The 21,051-nt window shown below is 47.1% G+C and overlaps 1 protein-coding gene across 1 annotated transcript in view; it reads left to right on the plus strand.

The window, feature by feature from the left end:
* LOC119379337 (protein kinase C iota type-like) overlaps positions 1-21,051 on the plus strand; it is a 42,594-nt gene that overhangs the window by 14,813 nt on the left and 6,730 nt on the right. The window contains exons 6-10 of the mRNA XM_037648615.2: positions 2,121-2,206; positions 9,960-10,035; positions 11,141-11,272; positions 17,287-17,366; positions 18,352-18,448. Of these exons, the coding sequence (XP_037504543.1) occupies positions 2,121-2,206; positions 9,960-10,035; positions 11,141-11,272; positions 17,287-17,366; positions 18,352-18,448 (471 nt within the window). The remainder of the gene's footprint in view (positions 1-2,120; positions 2,207-9,959; positions 10,036-11,140; positions 11,273-17,286; positions 17,367-18,351; positions 18,449-21,051) is intronic.

Here is a 21,051-nt window from a genome sequence, read left to right on the forward strand (position 1 = left end):
CTTTTTAGAGCGCAGCTCTTAGGCGCCCGTTCCTGGGTTGAGCGGCGTCGCCGTCGCCGTCGGTGGTGTAACCGATAGACATGAGAAAATAAAATGAGAAAAATACCTAGGATTGAATAGGATTTGAAACCGGGCCCTCTGCGTGGCTGTTGTTCTACCACTGAGCCACGCTGGTGCTTGAAACTCATTTGAAAAAAGCCCCTATACAGGCGTCATGTCGGGCACGGAATCGCGTTAACCTATATAATATAGCGTGGCAGAAGAATAAAATAACAACCAGTCATCACACAACTCCAATTGCGCAACGAGTGTGTGGTTTATTGCTTTCCACCCACCGCAAAGTGCTCAGCCATAATTCTTCATCGTCATCAGCCACATGTAGCATCAACAGAGTGCACATAATACCTTACAGATGTGTAGCAGGGTACCTCGCTTATCCGCAGAAAGACGAATAATAGCGTAGTGGGTGCTGTCCTACTCCACAAGAAAGCTGACGCTTCAAACACAGTTAGCCTTGCCCCAACACGAAGCTGCGCTCGGAATTCGCATTAGGCAGTATCGTAATCGTCGGTGAATATTTTGTATCTGTTTACTTTTATTTCTTTATTTCTCTCTCCACTCTTTCTCTTTCTTCCTTTCTCTCTCTCTTTCTATTCCTCGCTTCCTCTTTCTTTCTATTCCTTCTGTGTCTCTATTTCTTTCTCCCTCTTTCTTTGATTCTCTCCCTTCTTCCCTTTCTTTCACTTTATTTCTCTCTTTCTTGCTATGCTATGCTTTATTCTCTCCCCTCCTCCTCACCCTCAATTCCCTTTCCCTCTCTCTTGCTATCCTATACGATACAGGGCTATGCTATATGCTATGCTAGCGTGCCTGCATTGCCAAGTGGTTAGGGCGCTCGCCTTGGGATTGTGGGAACCTCCCCAAGAAATTTATTTCGCTAAGAATTTCTCTCTTTCTCTTTCTCTTTTTTTTCTCTCTATTTCTTTCTCTCTCTCTCTCTGTATTGGTTCTCTTGCCCATCAGAGTTATTGCATCCGACGCCAGAGAAATCGGCGCACGTGTTCTGGGAGCGAAGCAGAAGAAAGAGCGCGTGCCGGTTTACGATGATCGTGTTAAAATCTACGACGCAAGGCATAACAGCTCTGCTGTAAAACTTTCGTGTCTGTTTCTTTGCTTGTGGTGTTTAACTTCCCAAAGCGACTCGGGCTATGAGAGACGCCGTGCTGGAGGGCTCCGGGTAATGTCGACCACCTGGGGTTCTTTAACCTGCACTGACAACGCACAGTACACGGCCCTCTGGTATTTCGCCCCCATCGAAATGCGACAGCCGCGGCCGGGATCAAAACGGCGTATTCCGTCAGCAGCCGAGCACCGTAACCATTGATCGACCGCAGCGGCACCAGAAAAGCTTTTCACTCGTTAATTTAATTTGAATAAAATCTGACAGTAACACAATCCGACTACTCCGGGATTTGGCGTAAGATTAGAAATAATTTCGTAAACCGATGTCACCACTGCAAATTGTAAAACGCAATCTGTGATTAGGTTGTGCCGAGGGGCGCACCAAAGCACCTATGGTGTCCTATTTGCCCGCGTCCTTTTGAACTACAATGGCTCGGCTTCAAGGTGTTATGAAATGACTCGTCATATAATACAATACACTTGCAGCTTGCACATTTAACGAAATAAATGTGAGAATACAAATTCCTTATCACATAAAAAAAATTAGAACAGCGGAAGCATAATAGTCGTGAAACCAGCTGGTTTTGCAAGAAAACACGTTAATACAGTGTTAATATAGCCGTGGCGCTAATTTGAGCCGTATGCTGCTTTGCTCCTGCTGCTACTGATACTACATGCAAGTCTGGATCCATAATATTTGTTGCTCTGTAGGAAGTAAATAAATAAGTAAATAAATAAATAAATAAATAAATAAATAAATAAATAAATAAATAAATAAATAAATAAATCCGAGTCAGCCGCATACCTTCTTGCTGTTCAGAATTTCGTCCTTTGATAACAATGCAGCTGTCTAAAAATTCTGCCATCCTAACGAAGACGCGCCCTCATTCCTCAACTATTTCGCTCTTGTAGATTGTTCTTTTATTTCTGCAACGCAGGGTACCTGCACCGTGACATCAGTTCTTCGAACGTGCTGATAGACAGCAGAGGAAACGCCAAGCTCATCGACTTTGGACTCAGCCAGGTTGGGGATATTATTTTTCTTGAAAAATATTGCTCAACGAAACGCCAGCTTTGTTGACAAACAGTTTATAATGTCCTATGGGCAAAAAAATCGTGCAGTAATGTTAACAGATAATCAAGAAGCTTTCAGCTATTAGAAGGTGGCATCGTGACATTGCATAGAAGCTCATTTTTGCAAAAATTGACACTCCCTTTGTTACTCACGCTAAGGAGAACACAGGCGAAAGCGTATGTTCTTACGAGACACAAATTACATTACTCTGACGTCCTCAGTCAGTTGTACTGCACCCCTCCCCCCTCCGTCATCTGTAGATGGTCATCTGAAGACATCGTCAGATGACGCCTTTGCGTGATGATCTCAGCATATGGCATTACTTGGTGTTCCAAGAGTGTTCCACACTCACCGCCATGGTTGCGATCGGCGCTGACTAACACTCTTAGGTTTAAATGCACATATATACCCCATAAAGTGGACGGGAGGATGACCGCCGCCGTAGCTCAGTGGTAGAGCATCGGACGCGTTATTCGAAGGTCGCAGCTTCGGTCCCTGCCGGCGGCAAGTTATCTTTTAGTCCTCTTTACTTTCTTCGTATTTATATCCTAATTACTGCAAATAACACCCCTATACTTTCTTTGGCATTATTGTCTGTTAGTTCTAATTAATATTGTGTCTAACAAAGAAAGACGGGCCCTTAAAAGTTGTCTTATTTCCTTCATTACTTGGTCCCGTGACTTTTGGTACCATTCGTCTTCACGGCGCCGCCGGGCACCGCATTTTTTTTTTCACTTATGAGACATGCAAGGCTTTCACCTTAATGAGTTAGAGGACCAAGGCCAAAAGTACACGGACGTTACACAACTGGTGTCGGAAAAGTGGCAAGACCTGTCGTATCTCTTGGAAACTTTCCACGACGTTTGAATAATTGGCGAATGCGTATTAAGTGTTTTCTGCTTTCGCCAGAAAGCATGCATGCCAACAAAATATTCTCAGCCATCGTCACATTTAACCCAAACAATCGGGACACATCGCTAGCGGTTCGCGAAAGAGACCACAAACGAAAAGCATTGGAAACTAAGCTGGCACTTTCAGGGCACCTCAACCAGAAATATTCAGCACCACCGGCAGTGGGCCCAGACGCATAAGGAACGTTCCTCTGAAATACATCCATGGTCCGGGTTATGAGACTGTATCGGACGCTGAGGGGCCTTTCATATAACGCTCACAGTGGCCCCACTGCGGCACTAGAGCCTATAGAAGGAAAAAAGAAAAATAAATAAAAAATAACGAAAGACTAGACAGGGGATTCACTATATTCGCAAACGAGATAAACGTTTTTTACAGACCATTTAGGTGAATCATTTAAAAGTTGGTAAGTTTAACGGACAAAAACGCTAATATCGGAAGGAGACGCACTGCGTTACATGAGCGACACTGTGACTTATAACTTTGTATCAAAAATATAGTCCAGACTCGACCAATTCCATCAGCATAGAAGCCCCGGAGCTCAATATTTAGCATGGTAAGCTTTCACTGTAGTAAAGGAGAACAAAATAGTATTAAGAATACGACAGCAGGACTAGATGAAATTCCAATACAGCTAATCAAACCATTTGATACAGCAGTTAGCTTTTCAAAGGCAACTCTGCAGCTCTACAAATTTAGTTAACTGTAGGGGCAAATTTCATTTGGATAGCGAGAAAGCGATATGAAACCTACTCGTGAAGGTAAAACGAATAACATTAAAGCAGGCTCATACAGGCATGTAAAATCAGCTATATATGTATAGAATAATGACAATGCAAGCCATAAAATTAGAGCAGAATTGTCTGGAGAAAAATTACATATGAGGATAACTTCAGTATCAATTGAGACCAAGCAAACGCATAGAGGATATATATTTTAACTGAGTGCACAGATATATCAATAGCTCAAAATAGAGATTTATGAATAGCGTTTCCAGATTTGATGCTGATGACGATGAAGTGTAGCGTGTATTGGCACAACGGCTGTTTGACCCAACGAGCGTCAAGTGAACATTTCTAGACATTAAGCAGTTTATGTTTACGTTGACAGGCTATGGCTATGGGATATTTCAGACACCAAAGCACAGAGAACAATTTTGGGGAGCTGCTGGAGGAAATAAGGAAAGCAAAACCGAGGGGTATGGGAAGGTCGGAAATGTGAGCGATTGGTGGAAATGTCTCAATCGCTGTTTACATTTCTGTGGAGGGCATAGAAGGACGAATGGAACAAAGCAAAAATGTTTTGACATGAGGGCCATAGGGTGCAAGAGTGTGCCCAAGGGTATTTACAGAGACAGACAAGTGCCCATAGCAATGAAGCAACATATCGAGATATCAGCATATAGAAATCAGGAATCGTTTCCTTAATGACTACACGAGTGACACTTAAAAACGGACAGCGATTACGAAAGTTCATAAAATCAAATGCGTTTCGGCTTTCACACGGGAGGCTTGCTTACAATGAAGATTAAGGTGGAATCGGTCTGGTTATGTTTGCTTTAAGATGTGACGTGGGCAACGTGCGTACACGTGTAAGAAATTGCCGTCATTGCGATGAAGTGTGCGCATCCCGTGCGTTGGCTGTGATCGAAGTTACCGTCGAGACAGGCAATTTTCAACAAAGACTCAAGCAGCACATGTACGACGTAAGCAAGCAGAAAGTATCATCGAACTCTCTGGCCGAATGCACAGAAGCAAGTCGCCATGAAATAGACTGGGATATCGCGAAGATAATGGAAGAAGAAAAGAACTGGACTTCTTGTCTTTTTCTTGAATCTCAGACAATCCAGACTACTGAGCACATAATCTAAATGACGGCAACTTGACACACGTGTACACACGTTGCCTACGTCACATCTTAAGGCAAACATAACCGGACCATCTTCCCCCTCATATTCATTGCGAACAAGGCTCCCCTGCGGTAGCCGAACGTTTCTGATTTCATACACTTTCGTGGTCGGTGTCCGTTTTTGATATTATGCATGTTCCCGACCACTCGAGTTTTCCTTCAACTCTTGACTGCGTCAATGAGACGAGTAATGACGCGGTATCAATCCAGCAGCAAGATATCCTCGCAGTCAGGTAATACGAACACTTGAGTGTACACATGAACGAAGGAAAAAACTGCCCAGGCATCCTTCAGGGTAACCTGAGGATTAAGGGGAGTCAGAATTATTAACCAATTCTGAAGTGTAACGATGCGCTGTATATATGATGAACAGAGACAAATGACACAAGAACACAGAATGCCATACCAGCTAGCCCTAGTGGGAGCACTTTTAAACGTTATTGAAAAATGAGCTCATTGGGGCTAGAATGAATTATCGTTCGGGGATTTCGAAAAGGAGCGATAGTATGTTCGTAAATGCCGTTAATGTGCTTAAAATGGGAGATATTGCCGGTGATGGAAGATAAGCGACGGTCATTGGGCTGATTGGCACTAGGGACCCACAGTAAGGCTCACGTAGCGGAGGGTGATATGGATTGGGCTTCTTTCGAAGTCGGAGAAGCATGTGGCAAAATTAAGTTTTGATACATCGATGAACAAGAATGGAAAGAAGTGGGTGTGTACTGTGCTGCACAAAGATCTGTACTCAAAGAGCGTGCATACGGAATGGAAGAAGAGGTCAAGAAAAACGACAAAGTGATTGCAGGACAATCAAATTTCTGCAGATAGCCAGGAGTCCTATAAAAGAAAGTCAAATAAAATGTACGGTAAAATGAATGTACATGGGTGTTCAAACGTTCCCAGGCAACTATTCTATGCATTCCTATGGCAGCGTGGCCTGGGAACTTTTGACCAACCCTGTACGTGTTTTACATACATGTATATATTAAAAACAACGCAAACACAACACAGAGAAAGAGGAATAGACGGGACGAGCGCTGTGCATTAGTAATTAAACCTTGTTTGAAACAGCAAGACATATAACAAAAAGGCATGCGCATCTGTGAAGAGACCATGGTTAGGCATGCGCACAACCTTGCTATAAAGCCCAGAAGCAGATATATGTATCGCGCGGATTAAAAAAAAAACAACAAAAAAACGCGACCACGAGGTACGGTGTGAATGCTGTGTTTTCGGCACCAGTGAAATAAGATCGCATATGCACTGCAGTCTCAAATAAAGATGACAAAAGATTACAGGGATGACAGTTAAGCACACTACCTGCCAGTTCATCAATTGTACAACGTCTTCTATGCATAGGGTGCCCTTGTCCCGTAGAAAAAAATGACCACCAGCCGCCCTTTGGAAATATCAAGGCGGCAATACGTTCTTCGCAGGAAGGACTTCAATTCTCCCATTTATTCGACCGCCTGTCCATTTTAATAGAATAGTTAATTATTTACTTTCTTTAGTTTATTTATACTGTAATTATTTTCTCTAGTCATCTTGAGATGTCTGCCGCCACAGAAAAAGAAATTATGAAGGCAGTGAGCAGATACTGGGTTTAGCTTATTTTTGAGGATTTTCGGATACATTTATTGAAACAGCAGCCTGCGAATTAAACGAAGTCGGTGCGCCGAACCGCTATCACGCGGCCGGGCTGACGCTACTCCTCCCCCACCCCCATTTTATTTATTTATTTTTTTTGCGTGTAATGCGAATTGGCAGGTTCGGTACTTCACATAGCGTAGTGTATATAATTGAAACAGAAGCATTATTGCACGATATATTACGTTGCCCAAAGTTTTACATTGCCCAACCTCAAAACATGCTGAGATAAATATGCAAGAGGCGCCTTTCCTCGCTAACAATAATATCTGTGGTTTAACATCCTAAAACCACGATATGATTATGAGAGACGCCGTAGTGGAGGGCTCCGGAAATTTCGACCACCTGGGGTTCAACGTGCACCTAAATCTAAGTACACAGGCCTCAAACATTTTCGCCTCCATCGAAAATGCAGCCGCCGCGGTCCTCGTTAACAATTCGCTCTACCGTTCCAGCAAGACAGCTTGGTGCCCTTTTACACACCTTCTGTCACTGTATGACACATTCGGGGAAGTTTCATGACCGTAAGAAAAGTATCTAAGTAACTTTGTACGGTGGAGGCCACGCGTGAAGTTCGATTCTTTATTTGCAAGCTGGAAGCTGGTAGTTCTCTTCGAGTAATTCCTGCCCAACTTTAGCGATGGGTAACTATATTGGCATCATTGCTTATATTTTCGCTGCAGCTCTCGCTGTAGTTTATAGATAATGTACTAAATAATTATTTTAAATAATTAATATCTTAATAATAGTACCTTTAGTGTCTCAACGGTACTTTACATGAGGGGTGGGCATAGAAAAATGGCGGGTGAGGTGTTAGGAGAAATGCTCCTGTCATGCCTATCCCGATCCTCATGTCACATAACTCGGCGCAAGTGTGGTTCGTGAATCGCAATCGACGCGGCTTGCATCTCGCGAACGCTGCGGTATTGCGATGCATAATTTTGGGCGCTCGTGCTTTGGTCAATGAAGTTGCGAGAATACAGGCCCTGATCCGCAGTGCCAGCAAATAGTGACTCAAAGGAATAAATCTGACTGCGAGTTTGATGGCTTAAGTGTTCATGCGAAAATGATTTTTGTAGTGTACGATCGAACTCTTCATCAAAGAGCAAGTCAAGCGTCTTAGCTATATCACTGTTACTGACGTCGCCATACTGAGTGGTGACGTCAGTAGTGCTGTTAAGCTGTGACACATGGTTAGACATTCCCGTTGCAAGATTACCGCACATCTTGAGACTGGTGGAACGGTGCAGCGGTCCTTACGTTGTCCGCTCGCAAATAGAAGCCTCAGCAACAATGTGTAAACGTCCACAAGGACAGCGCTGATAAAGCAAACTGTGTCTTCGAGAGTCGTCAGCAGCAACACAACGTCATGAATCAATTTATGAATGTGCTTCGGATGTAAAATACTCAACGGACAGCAAGACAACGCAACTTTTTGATAATGGTTCACTGAATGACCGGTTCGCCATGAGGACGAACGGTAAATAGGGGCAGCAGGGACAGTCAGCAAAATCCGTTCTCCATCACCGTGATCGCAGAGCGTTCGAGAAACCTTTCTTTTTTTCGCCTCAGAATACATCATATGTTATGGGGGGCGGGACGTGCAGTGTGTCTGCTAAAAGCGATGTGTGTATGTGCGCATATAGTGTGTTTTAATTTAGACATCTATATTTTTAGTACTCCATCTGCAGTAGGCACTTGAGAACGCGATGTTATCAAATGTGTAGCCATGTAGCACTCATTTGTACTTGCTGTATTTAACTATTTGAGTAAGGAGCGTCGATTTTCATTAAAAGGCGCTTACATAAAATCAGCCTTGCGCAAGTCCGGCGGTCGCACCTAGTAAGGTTCATGAGGGAGAGATTGTTTCATCCAACAGCAGCAGGAAGCTGCAAAGAAAACCAAACATGAATTCATAAGTATGGGTTTCACAGAAAGCTCCACAGTGTGATTTACCTGGTTCGGCTGTCAGACCCAGGACGAACGCTTCAGGCCACTCTCTGAAAAACGCGCGCTTGGTTTTCGGGCTGTTGGAGGGCGACGCTCCCTTTGTTTGAAGCTCCATCCTTGGTTGGAGGAGCACCCGCCGCGGTGGTCTAGTGGTTACGGTGCTCGACTGCGGAAGGTCGCGGGATCGAATCCCGGCCGCGGCGGCCGTATTTTGATGGAGGGGAAATGCTAGAGGCCCGTGTATTTAGATTTAGGCGCACGTTAAAGAACACCAGATTGTCGAAATTTCTGGAGCCCTCCACTACGGCGTCTCTCATAATAACATCGTGGTTTCGGGACGTAAAACCCCAACAATGATTGATTATTAGTTGGAGAAGGACTTAAGCGGTGCCGTATTTCTCGCACTCTGAAAATATTTTAAGCAGGTGTGGCTAAGATATAACATAAAATACATGATATCGTATTTGCTTGTGAAATCCGCTCAGGACATTCGCTGAAACCTGAAACAGTGCATTACGTGTACCGCGCTTACATGACGCTTCCTTGGTACAAACACCCTCTTTCGATCCCTAGCTTTACCAAGTGGGCTATTTTGACAATGATTAAACTAGGCGCAACGGAGACGAGATACAAACGAGGAATGCACGAGGACAGGCGCCGGAAGAATACACGAGGACAGACCGGCGCCTGTCCTCGTGTATTCTTCGTTTGTATCTCGTGTCCGTTGCGCCCAGTTTAATCATGAACCCATACCAACTTGCCCAAATATCAGCATTTTTACTATGTCAGTACAGAGATTTCAAACATGTACCAAAAGTTTTAGGATCGGCTTATAGAACACATGGTCACCGCCGGAGGGAACTGATCCACAGCCTTGCGTTCAGTAGCAGAACGCCATAGCCATGGAACCATGGGCTTGCACGGGAGAATTGCCTTTGGGATTCGTGAAAGCTGTACCACTGTGCGAATTCATGAATGTGTACTGATAGGGAGAAAGAGAATCTATGTGGGCATGTATTGCTGACCACCAGCCAGGAGGACCGGGCCCCATTTTTTACCCTCCCCTAGACTTCCCTGATATTGAAACCCTGCAAGGAGGGAATGTGACATAGTGCCAGCGCTTAGTCTGGGGCCATACACGCCGGCCGACGGAGCGCAGTCGACCTGTTGCGAAGCTTAATCGCGGCGAAAGATTATTTTGCGTAACAAACGACGTGCTCTACAGAAGCGTTAATAATTGCCTGACTTTGTAAATAAACTGTTCTGGTTTTTCTTTTCCATGTAGATTGGCACAGAAGCATGGTGTCGGTGTGGCTCTTTGGCCTACATGGCACCAGAAGTCATTAGACAGGAACTTTATGGTAAGCAGAAAATCAGTGGCACACCTGCTGTGACACATGCTTCAGCAAAAAACAACGCCTGGTTCTTCATTAGCAAGTGACGACTCTGCGCCATAGTGCAAATCCTCGGTCAACTATGTATTCAGCTAACATTTAAACTATAAGTTCAGCATATTGTCAACCTGCAGGCTTTTAGTCGTTACATAAATACTGTAATAGATAATAAAAGATGCCGATGATTGTGCAAGACTTAATACTCATTTGGGCAGCTTCAGCGTAGCAACTACTCGACGATTATGATGACATCACTGTGTCACGCAATCAACACACGGATATACATTGTTCTGCAAATGAGACCATCAGGAAGGTTATAGCTTGTCTCCAAGCGCTATAGCACGTCTCGCTACACTGGAGCTGTCCAAGGGACTTGATCAGTGCTTCATCATGTCATTAGGCGGCGTACGTAAAAGTGTTTGCTTAGTTTGTACGCGTTCAAAGGGACTTTACGGTCATCTCTCTGCCAGGACATTTTTTGTTTTAATGCTTTTTTTAAAGTTGTTATGCTTTACAAACCTTCTTCAGGTTTCTTACTTTGGAAAAGCTGTTTTCAGATGCCTACCCACGAGAATTATATGCGCCTAAATGTCGCTCAATACAAACGGATGTCAATGATTATTTTATCGCAAGTTGTAATATTCAGCGTAGGACAAATCAGCGCCGGCATAGTTGTAATAAATCGTGCCTTCGCTATGCAGCGGTGTACCCCAACTTACACTCACTAGCCGCGAACAGATGGCGGCAAAAAGTAAGTTGTGGGACCTTAAAGCAGTTACGGCGGTCTGCAGAAAAATCTTCTGGCGCTGCACAAAATTTTTTCGTGTTTTTATATGTATATGGAATGATATGGCGTCACATACAGCACAAAGTCAAGAAAGTTCGGCACGAGGGTCCTTTCTTTGCGTTTCTCAACGCACATGACGTAGTGGCCACAGATGCATTTGTCTTCAAAGATTTCACCTGCTTGACGTACCTTGACGAGCATGCGGCGCAGACGCGTCAAGCCGAGGATCATTTGCGTGGTCTGATGTTGTCAGGCCTGCGTCTTCACTGAGCTCTTCCCCTACAGGTATGTCCGCCGATTGGTGGTCTTTTGGCATAGTACTCTTCGTGATGCTCGTCGGCAAAACGCCGCTGGCGATCTACGCCGCCGAGAAAGGCGTCGATCTGCACCTGGCAAGGCGGGACATCCGCTATCGGCGTAAGTACGGAGCGTGCGAAACAGGCCTTCTCAAGGAAAGCGACTACACGCAATCAAACACCTTCCAGCCATATAACATAATTTCTAAGCTACATTTCCTTCATGATGACACAACTAGTCGCATCATTATTGGCTGCGTAACCAACGAGCTCTGAAAACTGCGTCTGACTAGCTGGTACCGAAGTTCCTGTCCACCAAAAACCTAGCGAGGCTGTAGCCAAAGTGCAGAGCAAATGTCCTCTCATCAAGAACTTGGCTAGGGTTGGCATGCAGATGCAGTATCAGGGGCGCAAGGATTCGGCAGTTGCGCTGCTAGTTTGAATGGATAAATCTGACTGCACCTGCAAAACACTCGCATTACTAATTTAGTGCTTTTTTTGTCAACCTGCCAAGTTTTTCACAGCAACTTACCCTTTTTATTCAATAAACATGGCTGGAAAGTAACAGTGGCAGCATGGGTAAACGTTGCATGCCGTACGATTCTGAGGAGAGCGACGCTTCTCCCTTCCATATTGCATTCAAGGCACCTTTTTGCCTTATTTCCCTGCGTTTCCGGCTTACTAGCACAACAACTAGGCCAGCGCCACACCCGCCTCGGATGGTAGCAGCCTCACCGTTTCGTGTCGCCCATGTAAGTAAAGGCTTGGTTGGCGGGTTTTTGTAGCATCTTTCTCGCGTGGCAAAACCCGAGGCACGCGCAGCAGTTCCCTCTCGCGCGAGCCGCAGCGCACAAGCTGGCTGCAACAAAGCGTCGACGTGAAGAATGGACATAGGCGTCTTGACGCTGCAATTTATAGTGTGCGCACTTCTTTCGTCAGCGTCTCGAGGGGAGGATGCTAGCGCCGCGATGGCCAGCGAGACCAGGGAGCGATGGCCGAAAACACTACGATCGACTGAGAGCTACACACTGCAGCCCAGCGACAGTGGCTGCTTGCTACTGCCGTGGAGCGCCATTTTCACAGTTCTCTTCAGGATGCTGACAGACCCACCGAAAGACGACCGCTTTCTTAAAGACGTCAGCGTGGCACCGGAGGATATGCCTAGATACCTCGGGGAACACCAGCCCAGCGTCAAGTTCATTCTCCTCTTCACAAACTTTGCTTGGATTCTGGTGGCTCTTGTCGGCATGGCCGTGATAGGTGCCCGCTTTGCGAACCAGTGCGGCGGCAACAGACAACAAGAGGTCGGACCGAAGTACATGTTTTACTACATAAAGCTTCTGACTGTCGTCGAGGGTGTCATCATTCTCGCCTTGTGCGCCTTCGTGGTTCTCTTTGCGGCGAATTACGGCCTCGGCGTCAGCATAGGACGTGCACCGGATTACTTCAAAAACGCTATACACGACCTAAGGGTTTACACAAACCTCACGAGCTCCGAAATGAAGGCACCGATGAAAAGGCAAGTGCTTGCAACCCGTCGGCGTCTCTCCTTCCGCGGCTTCGTCGAGTTCGTGAGGCATTCGAAGATGCCGATTGCGAAGAACTGGACAGACGATAAGCTCAGGCGTGCCTGGGATGCTACCGAAACTGAGAGGAGGCTTACTGACAAGCTCTTTGCAGACATTTCCATCAAATCAGGTGCTGAAGGGAAGGCAGCTCAAGCTAAAGCACCACCATCGCCCAAAGGTACCCCAACTGAGCAAGGGATTGCAAAGATGGCGAAACGGTTTGCGTGGTTTGACGAGATGACTGGCGTATGGGGGTATTACGCGCATCCAATACTACGTCCTATCGCCGTCTACTCGATTGCAATTGCAGCAGTAGTGGCTGCAGTAGGAACTGCAATCGGACATAAGCACCACTCGGAAGATGTGGACCCCACGAAGAGGCAAAAGATATCGGACATTGCTGGGCATACTTTGCTTGTAGCCGCGTTCATTATGCTCGTGTTTTGCGTAGCGGCTTTACTTGTTCTCAAACGTAGCACACCGCACGCAATTGCAGGTCAGTGTTATATTTGCGATATGTACAGGAGAAAGGAATACCAGCAGTTGGACTTCGCCCAAGATATAGCGTGGCCCGCTAATGACAGAGCCGACATATATGCCAACTTGTATGTAGGTGACGTGCTCCAGTACTGTGGTGGGGAGGGCGTGTCAATTACCTTTTTCATGAAAAAGAGTAAGGGAAAGCCAAAAAAGAATGAAAAGGGAAAGCCAAAGCAACAAAAACTTGAAACAGCGAAGTCAGCTTTACTGCTTCCTAGAAGAGCGCGTTTCAGCTGTGAGACTGCAGCGTCTGTTGTTGAGAAGCTGTTTCTTTCTTTGCAAAGAGGTACCGTACGTTACCACAGTTGCCCGTTTATGACCTCTGTTACCCGCCAGAAGTCGGTACTAAGGGCCCATGGACGTGGTACGGACGTTGAAAAAGTAGCTTGTCACTATTACATCTGTTCAGTACTCGAGCACTACGCGCAGTCGTTGGATGCCGACTTTTCTGCCGAGGCTGCCGCAGGAAAAGCTGCCGTCATGGCGAGGCAGCACGAAGGGCCGGGAATGTGCGCACCCGTGTTCGGCATCGTTAAAACTGGATTTTCTTTATTCTGCGACTCTTTCCTGGAGTACCTGAAGGCGATAATCCTCACACTTTTTCTAGCAGTCCTGCTATTATTCGTGGGCATGCCCGCATTACTAATGCTCTCAAAATATTATCTCATAATGATACCGCCTCCAAAACCTGTTCCAGTATCGCCTCCTCCGACTGCAGTTCCCAAAAAGAAGGCCAGAAAAAAGCATAACAAAAGCGGAGGCCGGCTTGACAGTACCGGCGGTGGTACCGGCAGTGATACCGGCAGTGGTCAACATGAAAAACAGAAGGTTTACGAAAGCCACAGTGCAAAGCTAGGCAAGCTCAGAGCCGGTCAAGGTGTCACTGGCACTGGCAGTTCGTCTAAATCAGAGAGTGGCGGATCTAAGGGTGCCAAGTCGAAACGAAAGGTTAAGGGTGCCAAGACAAAACTAAAGGCCAAGGGTGCAAAGTCGAAACCAAACGCCAAGGGTGCCAAGCCGAAACTAAACGCTGGTACGGCGGCAGAGAAAGCAGCTCTGAAGAAACGTCAATTTGACGAACTTGAGCGCCAGCTAACGGGCATTGGAGGTCTGCGTCTCTTGGAATCGCCTGATGCGTCAGAGGAGTCGGTCACACTTTCATCGGAGGCGGGCGGTAGCGCTACGAGCACTGACACGAAGTTAGAAGAGCCTGCTATTAGAGTAAAAAACGTGAAGACTCAATCGAAACCAGAGTGGTGTATCGTTGACACCAGTACGATGACGATACCAATCTCCCAATTGGAACGGGCACGTGATTTACTGACCTCCAGCACCACTGATTCTTTAGCATCTAAGAAGTGCAACATTGAGGTCATGAAGCTCCCACAAAACTCCAGCTGCCTGGTTCATGACACAGAGCCTGGGAAGGTCATTGCAGCCAGTTCAGTTGTCCCACAGCATCCAGCGAAGTCCAGCTGTGCTCTTACCGACGTAAGGCCTAAGCAGCTTTATTGCCCATCTGCTGAGAAGCCGCAGTCAGTCACATCACCTAAAGCTCCCACCGGTTGCCATCCTCGCAGAGAAATGTCCCACTTGCTTAAAAAATAAGTGAATACTGCTGCCCAGTGGTAAATAAATAAATGCTTCTTATTGCCAGTATAGCGTGGCGCGTGCTCCTTGTCTCGAATTTGGCGGGAAAGTGGCCGTACGCAGGAGGTGGCACGAGGCCACGCGTGTTCTTTTTGCCACCTGCCACAGCGCGTTGCAGTGCCATCGAAGCCGCTTCTAGGCTGCAGCAGCGATGACCCCGGTGGGGTAGAACTGCCCGATGCGCAACGACGGCAGCTTTTTACCCGTTTGGAGCGAATTCGGTCGCCGCCTCGCTTTGATGCTCGTCTCCTCTCCCAAGAATGCTCGGCTTTTGGAACGCATCGGCAACGCGCGGGGACTGTTCAGCATCTGTGCCAGCCTGGCTGAATATCAGCCGTCCGTCTTCCGATTGGCAGTGGCCCTCTTTGCCATCAGCGGCTTCTTGGTGCCCGTAGGACTTGGATTTCTGGGTTTGCGTTTCATGGGAAAATGCGGAGGCCAACGGGTTCAGGTCATCACGCCACTCTACAACGAGCTGTACAACGGACACTGCGTGGCCCTCGGCTCGCTGACGATTACGTCAGTGGTAGTCAACGTGCTGCTCGTGGGCTTCGCTTTCGGCATACAGAATTCTCTGCGCGAAGCATCAACCTTCTACGCCCGTGGCTTGGACGACCTCGAAACTTTCTTCCGTGACATGCATAAAGTGCGGAACAAGTCTCAACTTGTGATAAGGAACGCTGCGCTACAAGCGCAGAAGCTAGACTCCGATTTCAGCGAGGCCTTCGAGCAGTACCTGCTGCATAGGCTCGACGTGAACCCCTTCGAGACCAAGGGCCCCATCTGCGGTAAGCTGCTACGTGCCATGCTTGGCGAGCATGACGAGTTGCGGAACGCAAATTGTAGCGTCCTCGAACAGACGCAGCAACAGCTAGTACATAACGCCACGAAAGCGTTTAAAGAAAAGACAGTGGCCGACAGAAGACGTTTAGCGCGAGCGCTTAGGACGAAGGCTTTAACGGTGCACAATGGTGGCAACGCCAGTCGCAAGAAGCTTGCTGATGTTAAAGTCAAATTTCAAAATTTTGAGCAAAGGTTTCGATTGCGCCACCTTTTTGGATCCCTCGCTCCGCTCTTGATGATGCTTCTATCCATGGTTGTTGGCGTCGTAGCTGCTTTTTTGGTGGTCGGACTGGCCATGGGAATGCTCAACCACGACCGTGGCAAGGGGCCCACGCTGCGCAACGCCTTTTCTCACAAGGCAGGCCTCATTATGCTTCACTGTCCTGTCGTGCTGTTTGCGTGCAGCATCCTGGCTGTTCCTTTAGCTGCCATACTACTTTCCGGTTGTGTCGTCGGCGAGTGTTACATTTGCGAGCCATATCGCGGCAAGGAAAGACACATACTCGATGAAGCCGCGGCGAAACTGCTTTCTGGAGATACCGCTCTTCTCCCCAGTAAGATATTGCATTCTTGCACGGACCGGAGTAGGCGAGCACGAAGACCGCATGAGCAAATAGCTAACATCTCGGTGTCTGGGAAACGGCGACGTAGGAGTGCAGATCACGCGGCAGAATGCACCGTCAACTGTGTTCAAATGGGCGGGGACCTTGCCCTCAATACCACCGTCGACTTGAACTCTGAAATACTTCAACCAGCGTTGTCGGATTTTTACGTCAATATGGTTGCCCAAGCGGAGATGATGCTTAGCCGACTGGATGGAAAGACCAGAAAGAGCGCAGCTGCACAATGCCGCATTGTCTACAAAGTGATGAACCACGGTTACAGCTTGTTCTGCGGGACACTACTTGGCAACTACCATGGTGCTTGGAGCAGTCTCCTCTTTCTCGCTGCCTTACTTATGGCTTCCGCTGTGGTTAGCGTCCGTTTGTCCAAATTCCACCTCGTCATGGACCAGTATTGCTACGCTGGTTGGGACAAGCGCATCTTACGCAAGGCACCGAAGAGACGGAAGGTGCTGTCCAAACGGCCTGGTCTAAGGACCTCTGTCGAGAACTTATCGTCCCCTGCTAGCAGCGAGAGCCTGGAGAAGGACGGTAATACGGAAGATGACACGACTCCAGCTGAGACACGGGAGCATCTCAGCGACAGTGATGAAGACCCAGGCTCTATGGGAGGCTGGCATTCCGAGGCTTGGCTTCTCGGCTCGCTCAGCAAAGGCGCTTCTCCGTTGACAGCAGCGCACGCTGATAGCAATCCGTTAACTGCCGCTGACAACGACTCGGGGCAGACAGAAATCGTTGAGCCTGCTACCATGGAGGAGGAGGCGACCAACGGTTGAGGTCACCACGCTTGTGTTCCCCATTCCCGTTACTGTTTTTTCTTTTGTTTTTTCTCCTCGGTGCACCCAAACATTTCAACGTGTACTGTGCTTATGTGGATTTCTGTTTGTTTGCCTTTTTTCTCGTCTGAATAGTGGCCTTGATTGCGCCATTGAAAATTCCGAGGACTTTGTCGAGGTCTGCACAAACGCTGCTCAGAGAAATCCTAAAAGAGGTAAGAAAACTTATCGCATCGCAATATACGGGCAATATATTGTTGTCCCTAACTTGCGCGCGTTGAAGCAAGAGGTGTGGCAGATGCATAAATGAGTTATCAGTTTTTGAAACGTTTAATGTGACGAATATATTATGAGCCTCTTGGAGACATGTATGAACTATATATGAGCAAGTTAGGGTTAATGAGTCAGGTGAGAAAAAGTATTCGCTATTAGCAAATAGATCTCAAGAAGGGTGTCTGGTCGTCTGCCCTTTTGTTTAATGTAGCAGGAATTGGTAGAAAAATGTTTTTGTCTAAATTCAGATGCTACCATTTGTTTTGGCGAACCAGAACGAAATATGCACTTGTCTCATCACGTGTTTGCATTGGAAATTGAGAGCATCTGCTTTTTTATTAAGCGATCTCTCGGGCAGTGAGAAGAAGTTACGAAATAGTATTAGCGCTTCAGTCTTGCACGACTTCTGGTGATGTGTCATCGACACTTCAAACGCTGCAGTTTATTAGCGTCAGACGCACTTGTTGAGCATACGGGCAGGTAAAACTGTCGCTACGCTTTCTAACAAGCATACTTCTCAGCAGTTTCTCGCCTCAAGTGCAGTTTTCTGCGCTTGAGGCGATAATATTTAGTGGCACTGTAATTAAGGGCCATGACTACTCACCCACCTTTCTACCTTACTTCAGAGTACTTGAGTTGGCCACAGACGCTCAATTCCCACGTGTAAACGTGGCCTTAGTCTGGAGCAAGAGTCGGCCAGCGTGCTTGCACTGGCACGTAGCACGTTGCGCAATTGCTAATGCGGCAGTCAATATGCGTATGCTGCGTGTTGAAGTATACACGCGACGACATCCTACGTTTGGATGCCTCCTTTCTGTTGCCTCGGGATATGCATTCCGTGAAAGAGTGCAATACGTGCCGTATGTATCTTTCAAAGAGGCCGGAGTACTTACTGGGGTATCTAAACCGTTTTTTTTTCTTTTGTAGAATCCAAAAAGGAGGCTGGGATGCAGACCCGAAGGTGGATTTGACGACCTCATGAAGAACCCGTTTTACGCCCCCATCGACTGGTCAGAGGTCTCGTGTAAGTAGACCATTTTGGTGAAATATTACATTCATGAGCATCGCTTTACTCTGCTTGCGCCACGGTGCAAAAAAGGAAAGTGCTCCGATGATCGCCGGCAGCAGGTCTCGGATGATCGTTTGCGCCGGATAACGCTACAGAAGTCGGCATTCCCAGCGCCGTTTCTGTTTGGGCTTCAGCGGAAGCATTCGTGCTCTCGCACTTCATTTTTGCACTTATGCAAATGTTTCGTCCTGGAAACGATTGTCCTGGCACGCCTATAGTTGCCATTTAGTTACCCGCCGTGAGAGCTTAGCACGTAAGGTGTCGCGCGGCTAAGCTCGAGGGCGCCGGTTCGATTCCCGGTCACGACGGTCGCATTTCGATTGCGGTGAAATGCAAAGAACACCCGTGTGCTTAAATTTAGGTCGAGGTTAAAGAACCCCAGGTGGTCGAAATTAATCCGGAGTTGCCCATTACGGCGTGCCTCAATCATATCGTGATTTTGACACGTAAAGCTCCAGAAATTAAATGCGAAGCATTCTTAGCTAGCCAAAGGCACTTTGACCGTTTCTATCTACCTGACCGCCGACATCTGGGCGCTTTTGTGGCCAGTAACTTGACTTGCCAGCCACGTACGTCGTGAAACCCTATTCACCAGTCACGTGCGGCACATACCCGCATACACGGCCCTTGGTAATGCGGGTATGCGCCGCAGGTGAAACCCGAGAACACTGAAAATAGACAGTTTTATAGGATAATAATAATAACAATAATAATAATAATAATAATAATAATAATAATAATCTTTTTTTCTTTGCTGAGATTTTACGCGCCAAAACTAGGATACGATTATGAGGCAGACCTTATTGGGAGAAGAATCCGGGTGTTCTTTCGATTTCGCCCTCATCGCCCCGGGAATCGAACCCACGCTTTCGAGCTTAGCAGCGCGACACCTTACGTACTAAACTATCGCGGCGGGCAAATTTACAGTGCACATTGCGTGGTTTAAACAAGAGAAAGACCTATCGCTTGTTATAGTTGGTGATATTAATGTACGAGACAAATGCTGAAAAGCGTGCTACAACGACCCTTAGCCAGCAACCACGCGGGAGTTTCAAGAAAATGCAATCTAACGTTGCTATTTACCCGCAACGGTGGTCTAGTGGTTATGGTGCTCGACTGCTGACCCGCAGGTCGCGGGATCGAATCCCAGCCGCGGATCTGCATTTTCGATGGAGGCGAAAATGCTTGAGGCTCGCGTAGTTTTAGGCGCACGTTAAAGGTGGTCGAAATTTCCGGAGCCCTCCACTACAGCGTCTCTCATAATCAAACGGTGGTTTTGGGACGTTAAACCCCAACAATTATTAATGTTGCCATTTGAAAGAACGCCTTTCCAATGTCATTTCTGAAAGGGATTTGACGTCAGGTTTCAAGAACCATATCGATAGGGATCTCCACAATGACTTTCTGTAATATAGTTTTCGTTCCACGGTGATTATTTCAAATCATAGTGACCGCGTGAGGTCAGGGGCGTAGCCAGAAATTTTTTTCGGGGGCGGGGGCACCTCGTTGATCTGAAGTGGTGGCCGGGCAGGCAGATGCATGAGGTGCCTCGCAAAAACAAATGCTGGAGGCCAGTCCTTAGGGTGCCTTGATGCGCGTTTTGTCCGCTTTAGGGTGATAGCGGCGTCTACTGCTGCGCGGCTGCCATATTTGAGCCCACGGCGCCTTACCGGCGTCTCACCGCTCTACAGCGGCTGCGCTGAGAGTCGCGAGACTCGGGGCAAAAAATGGCGTCGCGGCGGCATCAGCTCCTTCAAAGAATGGCAACGCCCTAAGGGGGGCGCACACATCGAGACACACTACCAGTCCTGTCTCTGTAGCTCCCCGAACAAAGCGTTATTAATTGCAATAGGCGAGAAAATAATGCGAGCACCATTTATCAAAATCACAGAACTTTATTCGTTGTGAAGCCGCGGCCCGCTAGCCAAAGGTCCGCGGGCCGCGAGATTAAGACCCCTGATTTAGTGTGTAGAAGCATCCATGACCTATGCGGACTCTAGAAACTGTTTTCGCTCGCTGTCATTTCGCGCAGAATCATGATAGTTAGCGCTCATGAGAGCTGACATTTGGGAGAGTAGATACACCAATGCACAGCTGAAAACTTCGCAAGGATGAAGGAAGACTCGGACCGATGCCGGCATTTTTTCGCTACGAGACAGCGCTATTGTATCGCTATGGCGATCGCGGCCGCGACAGTTCCACCTTGACATTTGAATCGTAGTTTTGCGCAAGGGCTAAGGTTAAGTTATGCTTTGACGCTTTCGAATCCCCTTTGTGTGGAGACTTTAGACTGGCGCGTCGGCGAACGTACAAGTATTTTATTTTCGTGTACTTTGTGCATATTTTTATGCCCCTCTTTATAAATTGCACCTCGCGTTTACCATGTCTTACTGCTTAATACATTTTTAATGAATCTGTATAAGCAGGTTGAAATAAAACATTTTAGCGGGCATGCTTCGCCACCATCCGGTTATTTTCGCCGTGTTCTGTGCAGAAACATTTCTTTAATTAAACGCGCACTATTCTCTCATGAGGAATGGTGTCACGTAGTGTTCGTT

The sequence above is a fragment of the Rhipicephalus sanguineus genome, chromosome 1 (assembly GCF_013339695.2).
Source record: "Rhipicephalus sanguineus isolate Rsan-2018 chromosome 1, BIME_Rsan_1.4, whole genome shotgun sequence".
Lineage (NCBI taxonomy): Eukaryota > Metazoa > Arthropoda > Arachnida > Ixodida > Ixodidae > Rhipicephalus > Rhipicephalus sanguineus.